Genomic DNA, 26,129 nt, shown 5'->3' on the forward strand with positions numbered 1-26,129 from the left:
CAATGTGCAGTGGATTTTTTTGACATAAGTATAATAGTTCAAAGGAAATTTAAAAAACAGGAACATCTGTTCTTGAATTTTACAATGGGTCATTTGATGCAGAAGTTTTTCCTCTTCTTAAAAACAAAACCCCTTGCTGTCCAGTCGATTCCGACTCATAGTGACTTCTAGAACAGGGTAGAACTGCCCCATAGGGTTTCCAAGGCTGTAATCTTTACTGAAGCAGACTGCCACATCTTTCTCCCGCTGACCAGCTGGTGGGTTCCAACTGCTGACCTCTTGGTTAGCAGCCCAGCGCTTGATCACGGCGCCACCAGCGATTCTTCTCCTCTTCTAACTCCTCCTTTAATCTGTGTAAATCATATTATTCTGATAACTCAGAGACACACGTTTACTCATCTAGAAGATCAAGCAATTTTATATTAGGAACTGACAGGGATCTCTGTGTGCCTCTGGGCGCCCACAGAATAGGAAAGCTAATCTCCAGTAGTCCAACAGTTAAAATAATTGATGAGTGTGTGTTGAATCCTCAGGACAGGAGGGAGGAAGCTAGAAGGAGGGAGAGATGGAAGGTTTGGAGGGAGGAGGGGATGGGGGCAAGGGCTGATTTCAGCCCTGTAGCGTCAGGATTGCGTCAATTCGGGTTTCAGCCACGTCTGGAGTCTGGGAGACGAGCTTCTCAGATGAGCCAAAACACGAACAGGGGTGACAAATCACTGCGCGAGGGCGAGTGGACCTCGTCTTTGCCTCCTCCCTGTTCCAGACGCAGGTCCCCAGGGCTCTGCGCTGCTGTTTTCAGCACTCCGGAAAGCCGGCGTCTTTGGCTCTAGGAAAGTGAACCAAGCTCGGGAGTTTTCCGTTCAGCACCTCGGACAGAGCACGCAGCAAAAATATGGCTCCGATCGCTACCAGCCGGGAAGAATTTGGTAAGCGAGTTCCAAACTCAACTTATAACTGCGGTTGTTCCTTGAATACTCCGTGGTGGGATTTCCCCCCCCCACCACCCGCCATCCACCCCCGCTGTGTGTTGAATATCGATTTCCTAGGTGGTTAATCTGAAAGGAAAATTAGAAGAATAAGCGGACAATCGTGGTTTATCTCTGCTGTTACTTCCTTGGTATTTTTCTCTTTTGAAATTGCCTTCTGCTAGGGAGATTTCACCTCTAAGAAGTTCCTGAATGTTCAGATTCAGGTATCTCTGTAAATTGTAGCAAGCCCTGAAGACAGGAAAAGGGGTGTGTTGTTTGCTTGTTGGATTTATTTATTTTGTAGGGGACTCTTATTTGTAGGTAAATCTGTATTTAACTTAGCAAAGGAAGCCAAATGTATGTGTGGTTACATAAGGGTTTGATCTCTGTATAAAACAACTTGTATATTTGAGGCCTGGAATGTATATTTTATTACAGAATGTACCATAAAGATATATATATATTTTTTGTATCCTTGAGATATGTTGCTAGTGAAAGACACAGAATCCTATGACATTAGAGTTAAAGGGACTTTAGAAATGGTCTAGCCCAGCCCATTTCATTTCACTAGTAAGGTAACCGAAGCCCAGAGAGGTGAGGAGGAGTGTTTCAGGCTACACAGCCAACTAAAAGGTGCTGGAAACTAGAATTAGGTCTTCTATTTTCTAGTTCAGTTTCCCTTTTCCTATATCAGATTTTTGGCACCATACTTCTACTTTTGTTTCAGTAAATAAAATCAGATGCACTTTTTAGAATAAAAAAGTAGTTTTTTAAAGTCCCATTAGGTCCCTAAAGGCAACCGATCAGAGTTTTACTTACTTTACAAGTAGTTAAAAAAAAAAAAAAAAAAAAAGCAAGGAATTTTATAGGAGTTTGCAAATAAGAAGCGGCATCTACAAGTGTAGGATAATTGTTATTAGACTGAGTGAAATGATTGCGATCCTTGCTCTCAAAAGCTGATCAGTGGAGAATACATCGAGAGTAGGTGAGCCTTTCCTTGTTACATTGACTGTTTTGCCATTTGACATAAATATTGTGTAGAGATAATCTGTGCTATTATATTCAGAAATGCGTTTTATTTTGGGGAGGTGTTTGGGTTTATTTTCTTGTGATATGTATTCTAAATTTCTGATTTAGACATGAGCAATTTTCTAATACTGAGGAATTTTAGGGGGACAGTGCTACTTAAATATGTTCTGCCTTGAACCATCAGTCTTTTCAGAAAAACCATTTTCTATTGCTTTGATTGTTCTTCTTGCATTGGCTGAAGAATTGCCTTAGTTCACGACTTTGCTTTTGCTCTCTGGCCTTGGATTATTAGTGAGTCCAGGACTGTTTTTTTTTTTTTTTTCTTTCCCCACAAAGACTTGAATAGAAAGAAAAACTGAAAAGCTGATAACAAGTTTCGCTGATTCTCTTTAGCTCTTGCCTCATTCTTTCTTTGTAGCATTTACTGCTTTTTCTTTATGGAGGAATTCAAAGGTTCATTTTTCATCTCTACATGATTGAGATTCTTGATATCATTATACTACAGAGTTTGTATTTTTGTTATTATTTTATTTGCTTTTTAATCTTCTCAGATACTTCTATTATTTGTCATTTCTTAATTTTACATTCTTTGAATTCAGCTTTGTGATTATGAAGTAGGTGGACAGAAGATTTTGGAGGATGGAGAAAGGGAGTAACAAAAGATTGGTCTTCTTGGGATTATTTAAATAAGGCTTAACCCTTTCCTAACTTGAACTTTTAACTTTATTAGTCACTATGTGGAATAAGAAATGGAAATGGACCTAAATTAAGACAATATTACATTAGTTATATTCACTTTGATTGATGCACTATGTCCACATATAGTAATACAGCTTTTGCCTACCCGGTGTTACTAATCATTTGCTGGAGAAATATGCTTACATATGGAACATAAGCTTCATGGATAATCAGTGTTACCTAATGTCAGTAATTTAATGTGCCCTCATTCAAGGAAAGATGCCAATTTCAATTTGATTACCATTTTCCAAATAGAAATGTGATAGGAAAAAAAAATCAGTTATGGATAAAATTGAATTCTAAGTTATCTATGCTTACTTACTTTTCTCATTACGTGTTAAGGAATGATGATTCACTTATAACCACTCTTCTGTTTTTACCTTATTTAAGTCTAATTCGCACTTTAGATAATTCAGTGCTTGTTTGAGTAAGGAATTTTGGATTGGAATACAATGGGTTTTTAATGTTATAAGTTATATTATATTAGTATCCTGTTGCATGTCTTTTGATGTTTTTTTTCCAATATGTACACATTTCTCCTATCACTGTTTCATAATTGGGATGGAAATGATTAATGAGCTTGTGACAATGGCAGATAATGTTTTATCATTTCTTAAAATTGCATAAACCACTGAGTCTGTAGACGCTTGCTGTTTGAATCCTGGGTAAATAAAGAACTGCTAAGAATACAGAATCTCTTGGTATTTGAAGAATGTGCATTTAGAGTTTCATAGTCAGTAAGAATTGATGCTTCTGAAAAGCATCAGAATATCAATGACATTAGTACTGACCCATTATGCTGTAGTAGTCTCATGTAATCTGAAGAAAAAAAAAAAAGTAGATAGGTCAGGATTGTTAAATCCTCACTCCCAGGTCAGACCCAGGCCCAGTTTTACCTTTTTATTTTACTTGTTAAAAACTACTGAAATGAAGGAATTTCTATCATACTGTATTATTTTTTTTCTGCATGTCACACAGGGGATGTATTTATACCTGAAAATGGTATGAAATGTATACATAACTCATACTTGTAATAGTTAGGAAGTAATTCAGTCTGTCCAACATACAACAATTGCCAGATCTATTACATTTTTCAGATAGGCTCATATCTCCAACTCAGCTCCTTTAATGCATATTATTGGTCATTTGATTTTTCAGATGAAATCCCCACTGTGGTGGGGATCTTCAGTGCATTTGGACTGGTCTTCACAGTCTCTCTGTTTGCATGGATCTGCTGTCAGAGAAAATCATCAAAGTCTAACAAGACTCCTCCATACAAGTTTGTGCATGTCCTTAAGGGGGTTGATATTTACCCTGAAAACCTAAACAGTAAAAAGAAGTTTGGAGCAGATGAAAAAAATGATGTAAAGAATAAACCAGCTGTGCCAAAGAATTCATTGCATCTTGACCTTGAGAAGAGAGATCTCAATGGCAATTTTCCCAAAACAAATCTCAAAGCTGGCAGCTCTTCTGATCTAGAAAATGTGACCCCGAAGCTCTTTCCAGAAGGGGAGAAAGAGGCAGTGTCCCCTGATAGCTTAAAGTCCAGCACTTCACTGTCTTCAGAAGAGAAACAAGAGAAGCTGGGAACCCTCTTCTTCTCCTTAGAGTACAACTTTGAGAAGAAAGCATTTGTGGTAAATATCAAGGAAGCCCGAGGCTTGCCGGCCATGGATGAGCAGTCAATGACCTCCGATCCGTACATCAAAATGACGATCCTCCCGGAGAAGAAGCATAAAGTGAAAACCAGAGTTCTGAGGAAGACCTTGGACCCAGCTTTTGATGAGACCTTTACATTCTATGGGATCCCTTACACCCAGATCCAAGAGTTGGCCCTGCACTTCACAATCTTGAGTTTTGACAGGTTTTCAAGAGATGATATCATTGGGGAAGTCCTTATTCCTCTCTCAGGAATTGAATTATCTGATGGAAAAATGTTAATGAGCAGAGAGATCATCAAGAGAAATGTTAGGGTAATTCATTCTTAGTGCTTAAAGTGTTTATAAACAATCTCTATGTAGCTTTTTTGTATCTTGGGGATTTTCATCAAAATGATTAGTTTGTGACATTGTATCATCTTTACCATGCTTAATGATTATGAATCATAATTAAATGGGAGCAAGGGAATAGAACAATGAAAGAAAATTTAACCCACAACTGAAATGTTCAAAGTGTCTTAATCATATAAAATAGACATCCTTTATGAATACTTAAGTATCATTTATATAATTATTTTTATTAATTTCTATCATAAGTATTTTGGCAGACTAGAGCTTGGAGTAAAATACAAGCAACTATTTCTTATTCATAAGCAATTAAAAAAGATCTTTCAAAGTCAGCAAAATTACATTTGAAACTGAAATTTAAAATTAAATCAATTCTTTCAGAGGATTTGGAACTTTTATTGACTTTTAATAGAATTGCTTTTCAAAGAGGAAGCATCAGATCGCGTTGAACTATAAATGTCTATCTTTACGCTGTGTAACAGGAAGTGAGCTATTATGCCTTCGTAGTTATCCACTTTGGTAGCTCTGGGAATACTGGAAAACAATGAGACATCAATTCAGTAAATCTATTCTATTTTTATTTTAAACACAGGACTCAGTTGATTCCAATCTTGATATTTAAGAGTAACTTGTGTCTATAGTGGCATGATTGTACAGAATACCTTAAACAGACTAATTTATGCTTTTAAAAAATCATATTTTAGGGCTGTTTTTGAAAATCTCCTCACCTTTTGTCTTTTTGTTGAAGTTAATAAAAGACAAACCCTAGAGACTTATTTGTATCCCACAGACTTGTAGCTTGTTTGAGATACCTGGATGTTTAATGGCACAGTGGGCATAAAGATATATCCCCTTCTTCCTCTTCTCCTTGGAGGGCTTATTCATGCCAACCTTTGTCTGAATATCTATTGCAGTTCTAGGAGCCCTGGCCCAACCATCATTCTTAGTTATAACCACACACCCAAACGTATATTTTGTTACTTCCAGATGAAACTTCTACTTTGAGATCTTAGTCATCTTTCATAGTATCTTTAAAGTGAAAACAAAACAAAACAAACAAAAAAAAAAAACACAAGTATATCTATGTAGCATGAAAAGAAGAGTCCTATGACATTGTCCAAAGACAGAGTTGAAAGTTCTGAGGCAGTTCTCTCCAATGCTTAATTCATTCCTTGAATTAAATGGGGCCTATGGAGGAAGGTAGAGAATTTTAACTCCATCAGCTCTCTGACCCAGAGCAGTGTTAAGATCAAGATAAGTCTCAGTTGGTCTGAATCCCAGTTTCAATAAAGTTAATGCTAAAGAATTTTAAATCAAATCAAACAATGTAAGGATGAGTAACTTTTCTCTACACAGACCCATTCAAATGATTAAATAATTTTATTATTACTAACAAATGCAAGTAGTAGAGCTGTAACTAAAATGCAAAAGCCGCAAATACCCCAGTGTAGGCTGTACTTTAAATATCCTTTTAAACATTTCTAGTAATGGGTGTGCCTAACATTGCACGTTGTAACATTCTGTAGTACCAAAAAAGACCACAAGATGGCAGGCAATTGTCCTTAGGAGGTGAGAGTGCTGCACGAAAACTTTGTTACTCTTAGATTCTTCAGCATATTAAAATAAAAATCAGCAGGAACATTTCATTTAGATGTCCGACAATGTTATTATATTGCTTTAAATATTTTTAGAATTCTAAATTACAAAAGAAAAAGAGAAGGACAACATTTATAACGCATCTCTTCATTTGTTTAGAAGTCTTCAGGACGGGGTGAGCTATTGATCTCTCTCTGTTACCAGTCCACCACAAATACTCTCACTGTGGTTGTTTTAAAAGCTCGACACCTGCCTAAATCTGATGTGTCTGGACTTTCAGGTAAGAATGCTTCTGAAAAACTTCAGGCTCAGTGTATAACGGGGGAACACTTTGAGCCAAATAGTTAACAATTAAGATTGGTCTATGCTATTGATTTACCTTTTATTCACAATCACAGGTGATGTAATTTTTTTTCTGTTTATAATTTGATGGAATGCTAATCTGAGTTGATGTCATTAGCGAGAAGAAAAAAATCTATATAGTTCTCAGATCTAAGTCAAAGCTAGACATCAGGTAGAAGCTGATTGAATGGGGTTGGAGCAATGAGCGGTGATGAATGCAGAAGCAAGAGGTCAATGCCAAAAGCACAGTGAGGGAAATAAAATTCAGACTCAGGAGAAGGGTTTTCTTATTTTACTATTTTAACTAAGCCTCCCTGCCCTTACTCTTCTGTTGATTTTTTATATCATATCTTTAATTCTTTATGCGTCTGCTTTAATTAAGAATTAAAACTAGCTATTCATTTCGTAACTAGTTTTACAAAGAAAATCCGTATTGTATTGCAAGATGAGAAAGAGAATGAACTGAATAGAAGTGATCTGCATTCAAATCCTAACCCTTCCATCTCTTAGCTAAGCAACCTTCAGTATATTTCTTAAATTCTGTGAAAATTGGATATATTCATACTTACCTTGAGGGGCATTATATGAATTAGAAAATTATTCTTCATTAAATATCATTTCATGATTTATTAGTGGTAAAAATGGTTAATCACTTGGTTAGTAAGGGACGGTTTATGGTTTGAATACATCCAGAGGAACATCAGAAGAAAGACCTGGTGATCTGCTTCCAAAAGGTCACAACCACGAAAACCCTGTATAGTTCTATTCTGCAACACACAAGGTGGTCACGCATTGGAATTGACTTGCTGGCAACCGGTACTAGTACTAGTGATGTATTATTATTATTATTTGATCAGGGAAGTGGAAAATATAGTTTTATAGGTCTCCATTAGGAGGCTAAAATTAGCTCATATAACATAACCAGAAGAAATAGCCAAAAGAATATTATTAAATGTATGATCAAGTACTACGATCCTAAAATTCACACAAAGTTCTTGGAAGGGTAACACAGGGAAAATTGACACCTAGAAATAGGAGGCAATCCCAGCAGGTGATTAAAGAACCACGTTAACAGGAAAGCCAAGAAAGGCATTGGCATTGTGGAGACCAAATCCCTGTTCAACAGAAGAAAGCAGCTGAAGCCCAAAGAGGTGGAAAGATTGACCCAAAATCATAGTGACAGATGTCGTCTACTGTTTTTCCTCCGAACCCATTCTCCATAATGAGTTATTAGTAATCAGAATGAGTCCATAGAACACCTTTTCTATTTTTTATGCCCTTTTATGCTATCTTTTCTCACTACCATTACAGTTCCTTCCCGACCTTCTGGTTTAGAGTTTTCTCTTATGTTGCATTTGCTTGCATATTTACAGTTTGTTGATGATAGAAAATCCAGGCTTTGTCCATGTTTGCACTCTGTCTCATTTTCATTGCGATCACATTTCATTGCCATGCAATGATTTCTAAAGGCTCTGAAACTTGAGGTGAGCTCTTCAGCCAAGTCCTGCCAGTATAATGCCTGTTATTTGCCATTGCAGATCCCTACGTAAAGGTCAACCTGTACTATGCCAAAAAGAGGATCTCCAAAAAGAAGACTCATGTGAAGAAATGCACTCCCAATGCAGTATTCAATGAACTGTTTGTCTTTGATATTCCTTGTGAGGGTCTTGAAGAGATAAGTGTGGAATTTCTGGTTTTGGATTCCGAGAGGGGATCCCGGAATGAGGTGATTGGGCGGTTGGTCCTGGGAGCAGCAGCAGAAGGAAGCGGTGGTGAGCACTGGAAGGAGATCTGTGACTTCCCCAGGAGACAAATTGCCAAGTGGCATATGCTCTGTGATGGTTAGCCTCCTAGCCATGAGCTAGAACTACTTGATTTTTACTAGGCAAGGAGCAATTCTCTTTCTTTGTGATATGTAATTTTTTTTGTTAGAAATGGATTGAATTAGTAGACCAGAAAGTAACTGTAAACGTGTATCATGATAATTCCCCCCTTTATTCAGAGAAATTGGAAAATTTTCATAAGATATTCAGTTTCCCTTGAAGGCTACCAGTGATATAAAAAAGAGTAGTCAGGTGTTTTATGAGTATTAAACCGTGATTCCAAGTTATGGGTGTGGTTTAGAAGGTGTTGACCTTATTGGAACACATCACTGGAAGATAATGTGATTGTTCTGATTTAGAAATGAAAAGTATGTCTTTTCTTATGAAAATTCATCTGTGTTTCTTTAGCTTGGGGAAATCAATTTTTCTTTAAATCCAAAGATATTGAAGAAATGTGCTCTAGTTTGTTTTTTACTGATTATGTCATGTGCAAATGGTTGTCCTGCATATAAAAGTATGTGGCCATTTCTCTTTGGTTTGTAATAATTTGATACAATTTTATCATAAAGGGAATAACTTAGGTTTGTTTGAAAAGGGCAGTGAATAAGCTGAGAAGTCATTACAGCAAAGGGCTGAGTTGAGAACACTGTGGTTGACATATGATTTTTCTCCCCACATAAGGTTACATGTGAGTCAAAATGTTGTAAAATATAACCTCACATAAGAACCATAATCTTGAATTATTCACTGCCTGTCACAAGCCTCAGTGTGACCTAAGAAACCCCTATTTACCTTTGTGAAGTTGTCAACTTAGCTAATGGATAAAGGAAAAAAAAAAAAAAAAACTTCAGCTAGACATCCAGTTTTCTTGTAGGAAATATGTACAGTGTGCCAGTGTTCTTTCAAAGTCATCTTTTGTACCCAGAGATGGCATTGCTAACTAAGTTTCCATTTAGCTTGCCTCCTCCCCACACATGACCAAGCTATTATTTGAAGAGAAGAGAAGAAATAAATCAACAAACAAAACTGTAAAGTTTTATCCATTGTCAGGTAGAAAGTGCTACTTAAAATCAACAGACTAAGTCATATAACCAAAAAATAGTTAAACAGCAAGCCTAATATAATTTGCATATGTTCACACAAAATATATTTAAGCTGTCAAATTAGCACAACGGATATGTGTTTCACTATCTTTTCTAAGCTAATTTGTCTTCAGCTGAGCTGTTGTCTGTGGAACAGTTTATAGACTTGGGTCTTGTACCGTTTTCCAGTGCCAGGGCTCGGAAATTCATTAAAAACTTGTTAGAGTAAAGCAGTGCCCTTGTGATTATTTGGAAACAATTAACTGGAGGGTATCTTCATGATAACTGAGTTTTTAGAGAAGTAAGAGTAAACTCGGGTACAGTTGAATTATTAAATATGCAAGTTAGAAATAAAGTCTACCGAAAAACTTACATTTTGGGTCTTTCAGGTTTTGTGTTAGTACTTTAGCAGTTTTTGAGAACGTGTTTGATATCACAGTGTTCGTAAAATTCTATGAAAATGCATTTTCGAAACAACTTCTACATGCTTTTTATGACTATGCTAATGTAAAGAAAATGTATTACATTCTGTATGTACAAATATTGAAAATCAGTCTCTTCTTTTTTGTGCTTTAAACTGACTTTGGGATAAAAAAGAATATTCCCCAATCATTGTTTTCACCCCACCACAAAACCATCTCAGACCATCTCGGTCCACTCAACATTTCTGTGAAAGCAACATGAAATGGGTTGTCAGTCTGTGGTTTGGGAAAGTCAAAAGGCCTTTTTGGTTATGTATGCTTTGGTATTAGGGGCCAGGAAATACACTTTATTTTGAAGTTCTGCAAGATTGTAAGTGAGGGGTCAATTCTACGTATACTTCCCAGCAGCCAGAAGTTAATGGTGTTACCAGTTTAAGAATAGTTGTAGGAGGAGGGAGTTATTATTATTTTTTTAAGTAGAGCAACAAAACCAACAACAACAGGTACGTTAAAACTGCAGTGGGTTAGTTGTAAATAGTTTTTATTTAAGTTCTTAAATTTTAAAGTGTTTTTGCGTGTAAAAAACTGAGTAAAACAATTTGCAACTGGTTTTAAGAAACGAAAGAAGAAAAACAAGAAAGGAATTGAAGCAGGCAGGGACATATGTGATCCCATCATCTTCTGAAAATTTTACTGTTTTATAATGTATTACAATATCAATGTGAATATCTTGAATTCTGTTACAAATCCTGCACTGTATGAAACGTGTAGATTAATTGTCTGTCTGATTAGCCAATCTAATCACCCTAATGGGGAGGTATCCATGTTTAAAGAACTGTGTAACTCAGTAACTGACTTGTTCTGATGTCGTAACTCAATAGAAGTGATTTGGAAGGAAGCATGGTGTATGAGGTGGTGTCTGTTCTTTTGTGTCAGCTCTGTATTATGTTTGTAAGACCACGTTTGTAAGACATGAATAAATTGCTGCTTTTGCCCATGCCATTTCAATTCAAACTTTCTGCCAACGGACTCTTTACTAAGGCTTCTCCTGTTGCTGTCTGAACTCTCAAGTTTCTGTAATGGATCCCCTGAAATAGATTAGGGAACATTAGTGACTGAGCACCTAGGTCTCCCATATACTTTCTTTTATATTGTTTAATCCTCACAACAAGCTTCTGGGTCAGATATCATTATCCCCATTATTTAAAAAAAAAAAAAAATGCTGTCCAGTGGATTCCGACTCATACAGACCCTGTAGGACAAAGTAGAACTGCCCATAGGGTTTCCAAGGCTGTAATTGTTATGGGAACAGACTCCCACATCTTTCTCCTGCAGAATGGCTGGGTTTAAACTCCTGACCTTTGGGTTGGCAGCCAAGCACTTAACCACTGTGCAACCAAGGCTCCTTTATCCCCATTACAGAGACACAAAACCAGAGACTCAAAGAGCTTAAGCCATTGGCTCAAGTAGACAGGGAGATAATTAAAAAGATTTCATGGCATATCCCACTCTTCTCTCCATACCATACCACTCTTTCCAAGGGTCCTTATCTTTTGTCTCTACTGGAGTCTTAAAGAGGCATAAGGCCACTTTCTTTGCCTTCTCCTTTCTATATTTTATTCATGTTTCTATTATTTATTTACTGTTTTCACTGTTTTTTAGTTACCATTCTCTATTTACTCTTTTAACTTTTATAATCTTATTTCTCATTTTTAATCACTTTCACTTCTTCTTTTACATTAGTCTCTTTGTTTATTTATTTACTTATTTATTTTTTATTCTACATCCTTGCACTGGATGGATATAGTTAGGAAAATAGATGTGAGAATGAAAATCTTATTTCTTCTTAAACAGGGAAAAAATTGAAAAAAGCAAGACATTTGCAATCTTCCCATCAGGTAGCAGCTAAAGTAAATGAGAAAGATGGGACCTACCATCTGGAGGACCAGCCTTTTTTTATAGCAGCAGGCTGTATGGAGGTATTCCGTGTCCATCAAACTTGGAAAAATAGTCTCATAAATGGAATGCAACTAGGAGTTTCTGCCATTATATTTTGATGCAAATTATATTAATTAAGAGCACACACAGGCATGCTAAAAGAGTTGGTTTATCATCATATTTAAGAGCTCAAATATAGTTTAAGGATGGTCCCCGGGTAGCACAAACGGTTAAACATTTGGCTGCTAAAAGAAAGACTGGAGGTACACATCCACTCAGAGCCTCCTTAGAAGAAAAGCCTGGTGATCTACTCCTGAAAAGTTAGCCATTGAAAACCCTACGGAGCACCATTCAACTCTGACACACGTGGGGTCGTCATGAGTCAGCATCGACTCGAAAGCAACTGGTTTGTTGGTTGATACCTGCCAAAACAAGCAGAGACATTGAGAAAATTTTCCAAAGGCGTTAGTCAACAGAGAAATGCTAGTGAAAACTGAAATGAAATACTACTACGCACATATCAGATTGACCAACATGAAAATGCCAAGTGTTGGTGAGGATGTGGTGGAACTGGACCTCTCCTACTGCTGAAGGGAATGTAAAATGTACAACTCCTTTGAAAAACATGTTGTCCACTTGTTAAAAAGTTAAACAAACACTTATCGTATGACCCAGTCATTCCCTTTTGAGGGATTTACCAAAGAAATACAGCATACGTTTTCCAAAGACATGTACAGAAATATTTATAACAATTTTATCTGTAATAACTAAAAACTGGAATCAACCCAAATGTTCATCAACAGGTAAATGGATAAACAGATTTTGGTACATTAACACAATGCAAAACTACTGGAATAAAAAGGAATGGAGTATTGATACAGTTAAAAACATACATGAATCTCAAAATAATTATGCTGAGTGAAAGAAACTAGGAACCCTCCCCAAAGAGACTATATATCCTAGAATTCCATCTATAGAAAATTTTACAAAATGCAAGCTAATCTACTATGATAAAAAGCAGATTAGTGTTTGACTGGGGATGGAAAAGGGTGTATGAAGAGACGTTAAACCATGATTTGACCTCGTAATCTATCTCAACAAGCTGTTCCAGGTAGTTACGACCATTGGATTATTGTTGGTATTCAAGGTGACACTGGGTTATCTTCTCTGCACCAAACTCTAGAACATGTTCAGAGAACTAAACAGTAATTCTTAAAGCTTTTAGAAGACAGAACACACATATTCAGTTCCTAGTTCTACCACTTACTTCTTATGTGATTTTTTGCTACAAAAAAAAACACACAAAATAAAACTAGGGAATTAGTTCAACCAATATTTTCCAGTATTTTTAGTATTTTCTGTATGTCCGACATTATCATGGGAATTAAGGTGAAAGAAGCAAAACACTGGATATCATGCCAGCTTCAAAGCAGGGTAATATGAGTTCTTGTGGCACTGTGGTTAAGTGCTCAGGCTCCTAACCAAAAGATCGACAGTTAGAATCCACTAGCTGCTCCTTGGAAACTCTACGGGGCAGCTGTCCTCTGTCCTGTAGGGTCGCCAAGAGTTAGAATCAACTTGAATGCAATGGGTTTAGCGTGATACTGTACACAAAGCAGGGACTCTGAATTCAGGGTCCCTGGGCTCCATTCCCTCTCTGCCACTGTGTGGCTTCAAAATAGATAACATTCTGAGATTCAGTCTTATAATCAGTAGAACTAGAGAAATAATACCTGCATCTTGAGTTGTGCTGTAGAGTAAATGAGATAATATAAATTAGAAAATGCAGTAAAGTGTTATTAAGTTTTCCATTTCACTCCAGTAAATGTTAGAGTGCTTACTACTATGAGTCAGCCATTGGGGATACAGCAACGAATCTCACAGAAAGATTCCCTATGAGGCCATACTACAGTGAAAACTGTGAAAGCTGGAACTCAGTGGGACTGCTCTGTTTTTCTGGGTCTTGCAGGTTTTACACCTTTGACAGGGTGCAGTCTTACCACTTTTGTATTGCTTATTTTAGTGGAAAAAATTTAAGTTTTCCTTCCCTGACAAGTTTCTGCCTTATACAATTTACAGCTTTTTTCAGGTTTTACTGCACACTCTTAAAAACAAGGAATTCCAAGTGTAAGGGGGTGTATTTGTACAAGAGGTAATATAGCAGCAGCGGCAGCACTAGCGTCATTGGTGTTACCCCTGACCTATTTAGGGATAAGAACTGGATCTTTTTCTCATCCCAAGGTCCTGAGTCTTCGTGGATTTTCCTTTGAATATAGGACTTTGAATGTGGCAGAAGCTGAGACAAGGCTTTCACTGTGCTTCTGTCCTCTCTGCTTGAAGTAGGTGGGTGTGGGAGGTGCAGGCCTGGACATGTATCTGCTTGTTGTGATTTCCCAGCAAGCAAAAGGAGCCCTGGTGGCACAACAATTAAGTGCTTGGCTGTTAATCGAAAGGTTGCATCAGTGGTTCTGCGGGAGAAAGACCCGGTGATCTGCTCCCATAAAGATTATAGCCTGGAAAACCCTATGGGAAAACAGTGTGATGGTGTCATGGATTGAATTGTGTCCCCCCAAAAATGTGTGTAGCAACTTGGCTAGGTCATGATTCCCAGTATTGTATGATTGTGTTATCTGATGTGATTTCCTTATGTGTTGTAAACTCTACCACTATGATGAGATTATATGTGATCTCTCATGTGCTGTAAATTCTATCACTGTGATGAGGTTATACTGATGAGGTTGACAAGATTAGTGTCTTAATGCAATCTCTTTTGAGATATAAAAGAGAGAAGCGAGCAGAGACACATGGGAACCTCACACCACCGAGAAAGCAGTGCTGGGAGCACAGCGTGTCTTTTAGACCTGAAGTTCCTGTGCCGAGATGCTCCCAGACTAAGGAAAGACTGAGGCATCACAGGGACCTTTCTCCAGAGCCGACAGAGAGAGAGCCTTTTCCTGGAACTGATGCCCTGAATTTGGACTTGTAGCCTGCTGGACTGTGAAGATAATACATTTCTCTCTGTTAAAACCATCTGCTTGTGGTACTTCTGTTAGAGCAGCACTAGATGACTGAGACAGACAGTTTCTCAAAAAACTAAAAACAGAACTACCATATGACCCAGCAATTCCACTCCTAGGTATATAGCCAAAAGACTTGAAAGCAGAGACTCACACAGAGACTTGTATGTACACCAGTGTTCACTGCAGCACTATTCACGATAGCCAAAAGGTGGAAATAACCTAAATGCCCATCAACAGACGAATGGATAAACAAAATTTGGTACATACATACAAATGGAATACTACTCAGCCAGTAGGAGAAATGAAGTCTTGATACATGCTACAAAATGGATGGAGCTGAAAGACATTATGCTGAGTGAAATAAGCCAATCTCAAAAGGACAAATATTGTATCAACTCACTTATATAAAAAGATAAGAAAAGGCAAATGAATAGAAACTAAAGTTTATTAGTGGTTACCAGGGGTGGGAGGAAAGGGAAAAGCAGGGTTTAACAGCAATGGAAAAATCGCATTGATTAAGGGTAGGGTTGCATAGCCGATTATTGTAATTACTGTCAGTAAGTTGTACACCTGTAAAAAGTTGAATTGGCAAAGTTTGAGTGATAGATATATTTACAACAATGACAAAAATAAAGTAGCTTCTAAAGCTGGTTACGTACAATGAAAAACCTCAAGGGATTTATTTGGTCCCTTGGTTTGAAGATTAAGGGTCATGGTTTCATACGACATTCCAGTTACTTGGCCAAATAACTTGTTTAGTGCTTCTGTTCTACCTCCTAGTTCATTGCTTAGTGCCTGGGGTCTTAAAAGCTTGCAAGCAGCCACCCAAGGCACAACAGTCGGTCTCTATTCATCTGGAACAACAGAGGAAGGAGAGTCAGGAATAGAAGGAAGATATGGAATGTGTGACTAATTGCCTCCATGAACAACTGCCTCCTTTGCCATGAGACCAGGAGAACTGCATGGTGCCCAGCTACCATTACTGAACATTTTGATCAAAGATACTATAGAAGAATCCTGATCAAAAGGGGGAAAATGTAGTACAGATTTTCAAATTCTCATGGACTCCAGACTTCCAGGAGCCATGAAGATTGGATGAACCCCAGAAACTATTGCTCTGAGATCGTCTTTAAACCTTAAACCCAAAATATCCCCTGAAGTTTTCTTAAAACCGGACAATAGTTTAGCTTAACTAGTAAAAATGTCTGCCTTGAGCATTATGCTCTTTTCAGAATTATCTATATGCGATCAAATTGACAACAGCAACTCATAACATTAGATAGGAGGGGGCAGTGGATTTATGTTAATAAGGGAGGAACAATTCAGAAATGGAGGGTGAAAATGGTTGTACATCTCAAGAATGTAATCCATGTCACTAAATAGTATATGAAGAAATTGTTCAATTGGTGTATGTTTTACTATGTATATTCTCAACAACAACCAAAACATAAATTAAAAAAAATCTGTGGGGTAGTTCTACTGTGTCACTTGGAGTTGCCATGAGTTGGAATTGACTCAACAGCACCTAACAACAACAACATCAATAGTACCCTTGTGTATTTGATATCTGTGTGATCTTTCACAGCCCATCTTACTAGGGCCTCCAGGAATTCTATGCCCTTAAAATGTTTTGTTTAGATGAACTTTGACTTTTCACTGGGTTATATTTCATGCATGCTGTACAACCTCAATATTAGAATCTCTTTTTGATCATCCACAGTGAGTTTTCAAGTCAAATGTACACGCTTGTTGATTTTAAATTATCTTTTCTTGACTTCAGATGATGTCCTATCAAGGAATATAAAATCACTTCAATACTATCTTAATAGTACATAATTGGAGTGTAAATCCAATTCCAAGGAGAAAGAATAAAACATAGCTCACCTGATGCCTGTTATAGCTATGTAGCTTTTATATAGTAACTGATATCCAAATTTAAAAATTCCTTTTATATCTTTGGGAACAACTAGTTCTTTCTTCTGCTATTCCTGCATAGCTGAAAAAAAGTCTTTGCATTTGATATCTACTAGCGTTTAGGAGGGAGCCCTGGTGGCACAGTGGTTAAGTGGTTGACTGCTAACCAAAAAGTCGGCAGCTCAAATCCACAAGCTGCTCCTTGGAAATCCTCTAGGGCAGTTCTACTCTGTTCTATAGGGTTGCTATGAGTTGGAATTGACTTGATGGCAACAGGTTTTGATTTGGGGTTTAGGAATCACCATGACTACTTTCAATGGGCAAGTGGGAGCCAAAACTACACTATAGTGAGTCTAAGTGTCTGTATCCCACTTTGTTTCCAGAAGGGCTGATAATAATTTCTCCATAGTGAAAGGTCCAAATGGCATAGAAGTAAGGTGGAAGGTGTGCAGTGAGAAAATGGAGCCATCAAGTCCAAAAGTTTAGCTGGATCAAGGAAGTGGGGAAGTGAACAAGTAAGGTAGTAACCATAGAGTGGGATTCTAGAATTAAAACTTTCATACATGGAGTATTTCTAGGTGACAAATTCGAGGATTAGTTTCAAGTGCTAACTGCTGATGTGAGTTTGGGATGGGGTTTCAGAGAATGTGTATTGAATTTCTTTAGATCCAAAAGGGCAAGAAAGAAAATGTAGTAAATCAAACTGTGGAGCTTTTAAAATATGTATTGATATACGTTAGTCGTTCAACTGCTTCTAGAAGTGTACAGTTTCATTTTATAACATAGTATCTATTTTAATAATAATTTAATCCTCATAATAAATCTATGAGGGAGGTAAGAAAGATATTGGTTTTTATCATTTGGGAGCCTGGTGATTTATCAAAGGTTAAGTTTGGATATGTGAAGGACATTGGGGAATGAAATAAAGAGTAAGCTGGAGAGAGACAATGTTTCAGGAAGAGTTTAGGTGAAGGTAGGACAGGGAGAAAACACACAGAAGAGAGAAAAAATGAATGCTGAGTGAGGGATACTCCAGACCAGTCAATAACATGAATGATGGAGAGTTCAGATGGAGTAGAGGGGGCGAGTAGATAATAAAACCTGTATAAGAATTGCTCATTTGAGGAGGAGTACTTCAGGCTACACAGCCAACTAAAAGGTGCTGGAAACTAGAATTAGGTCTTCTATTTTCCAGTTCAGTAACTAAAACTTCAAATATTTTTTGGTGGACCTGTTTTATCACTGGAGCCCTGGTGGTGCAGTGGTTAAGAGCTTGACTGCTAACCAAAATGTCAGTAGTTCGAATCCACCAGGTGCTCCGTGGAAATCCTATGGGGCAGTTCTACTCTGTCCTAGAGGGTTGCTATGAGTCGGAATCGACTCCCTGGCAACGAGTTTTTTAGGTTTGATTTTATTGCTGTGTTGATTCAGCTCTGCCTTCATTCATGCATAGTAATATATACGTGAAGACTTCTGGGTGCTTTGTGTATACCTAAATATCAAACATGTTATTAGCAGCAAAAGCAAACTTTTTAGATTTATTAAGTTTCCAAGAGCTGTAAAAGAAAGCATGTTAAAGCAAAATGTTGCTAGGCTATTGTAAAGGTCAGTATTATGAAATACTATCATTTTAGCACAATAATTTTATTCAAACAATTATAGTAGAAGCACAGAGGTTACAACATAAAGAATTACACAGTAACAATATCAAAAACAAATACAGGATTGTACTCTGAGGAATGTTATAAAGAGTTAAAGATAGAGAGTAATTTATTCCCCCAAATGCATACCGAAATGTTATTTTATATTCAATATTGCAGAAACATATTTTGGATAACACATTAATATCGAGGCTTTTATTACTCTATTCTTTGCTCCCCTTGAAGTATGTGGGGAGCATAATCTGTTTACTTATTCCTCAAAGCCAGCCACAGGGACAGGCATATATGTCCTGAGAGAAACAGTGAGAACATTGCAACCTCATTCTAAAGACAGATTTTGCAGGAAGAAACTAGTAAGAAGAGTTTTACTATTATCGATAAATACATTAACCATACTGTTAGTAAAATGGAAGAGGAGAATGTCAGCAAGGACCCAGATGCCATGTTAGTTGGCTTTTTCACTACTGTAATAAAATAAAAACCAACCTTTCCACGATCTCACTTATTATAAGTGGGGAGAATTCTAAGACTAGACTTTCTTTCTTTTTTAACATAGAGAATCAAACATTTTTGACTTAAAATTTCTAATGAAATTACTACAAACTTTAGAAGTTATTTTCATAGTTTTGTCTTGTTATCTATCAGAGAAATACGTGCATTTAAAAAATTATCTAGTGTAGAGTAGTGCTACATTGAAATAGGATGAGCAGTTAGGATACCAAGGACTTAACCTCAGCTCTACTATTAGTAGGGCAAAGTCAATTTCATTCTAACACTTTCGGGTTCCATAATTCTGTATGACCCAAGATAATTTGGTTCTATTGTGACATCATTTAGTCATTTAACAAATCCAATGAAAATCAATATAATTCTTCCACATTTTTCACGAAGGAAAGCCTGGCAAAAAGACAGTAGGGAAATTTCAGGCAACAATATTGAAACCAACACATATAGTTGGTCATTATGAGCAACTTTTTCTTCCTGTACTTGTTCTTCCCCGGCTACTTCATCCTCACCCTCACACACACATGTGAGACGAAAAGTAAAGGGATCAGTTGGCTTCCTCAGTGACTGACTTGAGACCTCTGCCATCATGTTCCTTCAATGACTTCCTTCTGGCTGATTGAAACCCATCTTCCCTGCAGGTGGGGAATTTCCAAATGGCATGGCACGAAAAGTTCAAAATTAATCCCATCCGTTAAACAGGTATCCAGCTGGAAAAGCTTCAGATGTTACTGTTCATTCTTTGGGAATCAATATTACCTCTTCCAAGTGTCCACCTTAGAATATGCTGGCATACTTAATAGGCATAATACATTAAGATTCTAAGAACTGAGGTGAATGAAAGTAAATCATTCAGATTACTTTGGACAAAAGGACTTGGGTTGCTCCTACATGTGAGTGTAAGGTGGGCAAGTAAAAAGAGAAATGGGCGTGCAAAAGAATGGTAGTCTCTGAAGGTAAACTTCATGCTCTTCAAAATTGTTCTGGAGGTTTGACCTTAAAATTTTAACAGACTTTTGTCGTCCCATGGAGTACACCAAATTTTATCATTCGAGTATTTTGAACAAAACTGTTTTGTACATCAAATTCTGTTTAATGATGACTTGTGAAACTGGTTATATAAAGAAGAAGATATTAAAAATCTACCATGTGTATTTGATAGATTTGGAGCAGGAATTCTCAGAACTAGGAGATGGAAAATGGGGGCCTTGACTCTGTAGAATGATTTATGGGGTGAATGAATCCAGACCCACAAATGTTAAAGGCAAAGTTTCTGAAATTGTACCAGATATTTATGAGTTGCACTTCCTTAGTCAAAAGCCGCTTCATTCCTGTAGTAATCCTAGAATCCATGGGGTAAAAGGAAACAGACTTAGAGCGTGGGATACCCTAGAACTCTCTGGGAAAGTATTTTCTGCTGTCCAAAATGGAGGGGGAAAGCCAATTACTTCCTTATGCCAGCCAGTTCCTAACCTCCATCTGGAATATTGTCTTAGTTATTTAGTGCTGGTGTAACAGAAATATCACAAGTGGATGGCTTTAACAAACAGAAATTAATTTTCTCACAGTTTAGGAGGCTAAATATCTGAATTTAAGGTGCTGGCTCTAGGGGAAGGCTTTCTTTCTCTGCAGCCTCTGGGGAAAGTCCTTGTCTCTTTTCATCTTCTGTTTCCTGTTTTCTTTTGGAAATCTCCATGTACCTTAGCATCTATCTTCCCCCATTTCTGCCTGCTCTTCTGCTTGTTTAATCTCTTTTATTGCTCAAAGCTCAAAAGAGACTGATTTAAGACACCAAAAACAAACAACAAAAAAAAACACCTCTTTGCCATTGAGTTGATTCTGACTCATAGTGACCCCATAGAACAGAGTAGAACTGCCTCATAGGGTTTCCAAGGAAGGCCTGGTGAATTCAACCTGCCGATCTTTTGTTTGGCAGCCCAACTCTTAACCACTGCGCCATCAGGGCTTGGATTTAAGACACAATATACACTAATTTGCTTCATTAACATAACAAAGACAGCCCATTCCTAAAAGGGATTATAACCATGGGCTGGCATAGAGGTTAGGATTTACAACACATAGTTTTGGGGGACACAGTTCAATCCATAACAGATATCTTTCATAAACATATTTAACAATTTTACCCTGGTCATAATGGTTGAGTTCAGCTGCTAGTTCAAATCCACCAACGGGTCCTTGGAAACCCCATGGGGCAATTCTACTCTATCCTATAGGGTTGCTATGAGTCGGAATCGACTGATGGCAATGGGTTTGGTTTGGTTTTATATTATACTATGGAGCCCTGGCGGTGCAGTGGTAAAGTGCTTGGCAGTTGGAACCCACCAGCTGCTCTGAGGGAGAAAGACATAGCAGTCTGCTTCTTTAAAGATCACAACCTTGCATACTCTACGGGGCAGTTCTACTCTGTCCTATAGGGTTGCTATGAGTCAGAATCAACTTGATGGCAATGTGTTGGTATATTATCCAAAACAACAACAACAAAACTGTTGCCTTGCAGTCAATTCCGACTATAGCGATTCTACAGAGACAGAGTAGAACTGCCCCATAGGGCTTCCAAGCAGTGGCTGGTGAATTTGAACTCCCCACCTTTTATTTAGCAGCCGAACTCTTAACCACTATGCCACTATACCCTTATTATACTGTTAATCAGTTCCTATCAGGAAGACTGGCAAAGAGATGTAAGCAAGTAACTGAAAAACAAAATTGGCACTCTTTAATTTTACCTTCATCCAATTTCTTAATTTAGGAAGGTCCAATAAGACAGAAAAATAGCTTTAAGAAAACTGCGAGCAGTTTCTGAATCTTAAGCTCGCTATTCTCAGAAATCATGCCTGACCTTTAGAACACCACTGCCACGTACTTTAATTTGACAACTCCCCCCTCACAATGAAGGTGAAAAGGCTAAGTCTGCCATAGCTGCACCAGCAGCAAAGTGGGATGCAATGCAATTCTACACTGAGAATGGGAGACTATCCCTTTGCTTTTGTTGTGATTTAAAATCATTTCCAAGAGATGAAAATGTTACCAATAACATGACATGTTCCATACAGGATTACAAGTCAACAGAAAGGGCTCTGGGCTGTGAGCTGAAAGGGAACTCAATGTAGAGAGTCCCTCTGCTCTGAAGGATGGCCCCTACCCACTGTGGCCCCCTGCAGTGCTGAAATTCCTAACAATGGCAATGAAAAAGAAGGGCCGTCTTACAAACTGTCAAATTTTAATCAGAATATGAATGATAGAGTTTTAGAACTCACAGAGATCATGGAGATCTAATTAATCTAACATCCTCATTTAATATATTAGAAGACTTTGGTGAGGTGCCTGGGGCAGTTGGGGGTGGGGGGTGGCTGGAGAAGTGTTACCGGTAGGACCTACTCCATTCCCCTTGATAAGTGTCCTAATTTCTAAGGGGCTATTGTTTTTCCAGACATACCAGTTAGAGATAACAACTAATATTATATTCCATGGTCCATGGAATCTTCCCTCAAATGCTCCAGCACTTTCAGTTGTTCTTCCATCCTTCCATTCTCAATCCTACACAATCTTCTATTTTCCAGAGCTTTCATGGAATGTTACCCATATGCTCACAAGTACATTATTCTTAATATTGGCAATTTTCTTCCATTCAGCAGTCAGCTCTCCCTGTGGTGATGCTCTGGAAAGTTCAAGGACTCTGCTGATGCTTCCATTAAGTCAAGCTTCTTCCTGCCACTGCTCAGCAGTGAAGCAGTGCTCACATTGCAACCAATGAATGCCTCCTTACCTGAAGCTGCTCTATCAGCTTGAACCACCAGCACTGTGAGTGGTTTTCCAGAGCTGGGAAGTCATCACTTTTCACTTTTTTGGAATTGGGGAGAATCCCCTATACTCTAACTTTATGTCAAATTATATGAGTTCGGGAATCCCCCCTCCACTACCACCAAAACAAGAGAGTTATAGTCAAGGAGTTCTTCTAATTTTCATTCTCCAAGTTAGCTGGGGGTGCTGGAGTGGAAGGTAAACTAAATTAGTTAGTTACACTTTGTGGCCTTAACAATTCTCCTACACCCATCCCCCTAGTCCATCTCTGACGCATTACCTTTGGATTGAGCTTATACATCAGCGTTTTTTCCTCTAGATGAATTTTCTCCCAGAAGATTCTATGGTATCATGTGAAAAGAACATTTCAAGGACCCTTTTAAGACCATTACACATTTTGCAAACCCACCTGAATCCCAAGGTTGGTGAATCCAAGAATCTCGCTGAGCAGACTCCTGTTGTCTGTTTTTCTCCCAGCACTAAAGTGCTTGTCTCAAGCTGAATATTTGCCAGAATTATCATGGCAATATTAGGAGTCATAAGAGTTTGTATCTCTGAGAAGTTAAACTAGTGGTCTAACATATTGAAAATGTTCAGCGAACTTGATCTAAATAGTCTTGTCTTACAAAGAGCCAGAGAGGTTTTGAGAGTAGCAAGTACAATCTGTGTAAAGGCAGGGTACTTGCGAGGCAAATGGTGTACTGGAAGAGCAGTGGAAATTTATTTTAAGTCCAGGGAAGTATTTGGCATACAGACACTCCTAGAGTGGTAACTGATGAGATTAAGAGATCAATAAAACATGGTTCTTGCCCTCAAGGCCTTCACAATGTTCCTAGAAAGAATAGACGTATGTACAAATTTAAAGTACAGGGCAGAATGTGTTACATGCTATAATAGTGATATAAAAGCAAGATGGCATTATAGGCTATGGCGAGGATAACTATAATAAAAAAAATTACTAAGATTCATTGCAGAAGTTGGATATTAATATTTATACAAGCAAAATATGATAAAGCAAAAGAAGGCACATGGCTTCTTAATGATTATTAAGCAATCCATTGGAATAATTGGAGGATAAGTATTTGGTGAGATGTAATTATAAATTTATGTTTGGGCTAGATTATGGAAGGCCTTCTAAGGAAGTTGAATGTAATTCCGTACATACTGAGAAAACTGAACGCTGTTTGCTGTTGAGCTCTGATCTCTAACCCAAAACTGAAGGAAGCAAAAGTAGAGTTTCAAATACCAGGTGGGTTTGCCTGCTTGCTTGCTTGCTTGCTTATTTATTTACTTACTTGTTTAATGTTCTCCCCCAATAAGACCCATAGCAGTAGATTGCTGAAAGATGGTATTTCCTTTTAAATACATGTCTCTAATTCTAAGCAAGTAGGAAGAAAAGTTGAAACTGAAAATTAAATTTCATATCATATATTTTTTCCAGGCTTGGTTATAAATTTGGAGTGGTGCAATGGCAGTATAGCTTGATGAATGACTGCTATTAAAACATAGAATTTTCCTCTCTCCATCCTTCCCTTGCTAAAGTAGATGTCTCAGTTCTTTGTTTTCTGTCTGTGTGAAGTGTATTGTCTTGGGGCTATAACATGCATTAACCATGTGACCTTGAGCATATAAATTTAACATCTCTAAGTGTTTTCAAGAAAGTAACTTGCTCTGTCTCATGCAGTTTTTTTTTTTTTTTTTTAACAAGATCTAATGGGATAATAAGTGCAATGTATAAAATTTCCCAATTTGGGATTATAATTATTATCATAATTACTACCTCTACCAATAATAATATTAAGAATTAATTGGAGGAACCAATCTGTCTCTTCCCTCTTCTTCCAATCTCCAATATTTTGGGATTGCTTGTGTGCGTGTGTAGTCTTTCTTTTTTTTCAGATTGTTGTAAAAATATAGATAGCACAACATTTACCGATTCAAAATTTCTCGTATGCACTATTCAATGACACCAATTACATCAGTCATGTTATGCAACCATCACCACTATCCATTGCCAAATTTTTCATCACCGTAAGCAGAAACTTACTGCTTCTTAAGTCATGACTTCCCCCATCCCCTCCCTCCTGCCCCTGGTAACCATTATTAAACTTTGATCTCTATCCATTTGCACATTTGCCTATTCTAGGTATTTCATATTTGTGATATCATACAATATCTGTCCTTTTGAGCCTGGATTACTTTATTCAGCATAACGGTTTGAAGATTCATCCGTGTTGTAGCATGTATGGGACTTTATTTTTCTTTATGACAGAGTAATATTCCATTGTATGTATATACTACATTTTATTTACCTATTCATCTGTTGATGGAAGTTTGGGTTGTTTCCACCTTCTGGCTACTGTAAATAGTGTTACAGTGAACACTGATGTACATGTGTCTGTATTGCTGCTTTCAAGTCTCTTGCTATATACGTAAGAGTGGAATTTCTGGTCACATGTAGCTCCATGTTTAAACTTTTTAAGGAACCGAAGAACTACTTTGTCTCTGCCCTCCACTACATGCAGAGACACTGAACCCTCTGACTTTGGCTCCTAGTGCTGGAAGTTTCTTTCCTCTCCCCTATGAAAACATACACGGCCCATGTCTTATTATGACTTGGCTCTGTTTTTGGTGTGGTAAAAATAGGCATTAATGAGTTAATCAGGTAATTTACCCCATGTAAGCTGTTCTGGCTGGTTTGCTCCATCTTCCTACAGTCAAGAGGGATTGATTTAAAATGACCTCTTTTCAGAAGGTCTCCAGGAAAAGACTCTACTTTCTGGCAGTGGTGGTAGCTGGTACAGGGATTTCATTGGAACCGGGAGGCACTCATTTAGAGTCTTATTCTACATGACTACGTAGGTAGTCCCAGGCAGTAGGTTTCCCAGAGCACCGTTGTACTATCAGGACTGCTCCCATCTTCAAAGCTCTTTCTTCTCCAGTGACATGGAAAAAAAAATTACACGTCCCCATCCACCTGAAGATGGTGAAGCCATATGATTTATTTTAGCTTATATAATGTGTACAGAATTGATGTTGCCATTTTATGTAAAAGCTTTAAGAGCTAGGAATGTTTTGCCAGATTCTCCTTTTCCTCTGCTCTGGTGTTTGTAACATTTCAGATTAAGTTGTTGTCCTGTTATTCTGGCTTCTGTGATATATAGGTGGAGTAGTGCTCCCAGATAATTCACTACAGTTTAAGCCACTGAAATTTGGGTGTTGCTTATTAGAGCTATTATTCCCTAAGACTCAAAACAGTTTATCTCA

The 26,129-nt window shown here is 37.6% G+C and overlaps 1 protein-coding gene across 2 annotated transcripts; it reads left to right on the plus strand.

Annotated features, from left to right (window-relative positions):
• The first annotated feature begins 681 nt into the window (after nt 1-681).
• On the plus strand, nt 682-8,594 carry SYT4 (synaptotagmin 4). Of its 2 annotated transcripts, none has more exons than XM_004380895.1 (4): nt 682-926; nt 3,894-4,708; nt 6,497-6,617; nt 8,218-8,594. In XM_004380895.1, the coding sequence occupies exons 1-4, from the start codon at nt 893-895 to the stop codon at nt 8,523-8,525; spliced, it is 1,278 nt and encodes a 425-aa protein (XP_004380952.1). In that variant the 5' UTR covers nt 682-892; the 3' UTR covers nt 8,526-8,594. The 2 variants fall into 2 exon arrangements, with proteins under 2 accessions (XP_004380952.1, XP_004380953.1); XM_004380896.1 differs by having other exon boundaries at nt 3,948-4,708.
• The last annotated feature ends 17,535 nt before the right edge of the window (nt 8,595-26,129 follow it).

The sequence above is a fragment of the Trichechus manatus genome, unplaced genomic scaffold (assembly GCF_000243295.1).
Source record: "Trichechus manatus latirostris isolate Lorelei unplaced genomic scaffold, TriManLat1.0 scaffold00078, whole genome shotgun sequence".
Lineage (NCBI taxonomy): Eukaryota > Metazoa > Chordata > Mammalia > Sirenia > Trichechidae > Trichechus > Trichechus manatus.

Coding starts and splice junctions, on each gene's coding strand:
- SYT4 (XM_004380895.1), top strand. CDS start 893: ATGGCTCCGATCGCTACCAGCCGGGAAGAATTTG. Junction 927..3,893: donor TACCAGCCGGGAAGAATTTG/GTAAGCGAGTTC, acceptor TTGATTTTTCAG/ATGAAATCCCCACTGTGGTG. Junction 6,618..8,217: donor TGATGTGTCTGGACTTTCAG/GTAAGAATGCTT, acceptor TTGCCATTGCAG/ATCCCTACGTAAAGGTCAAC.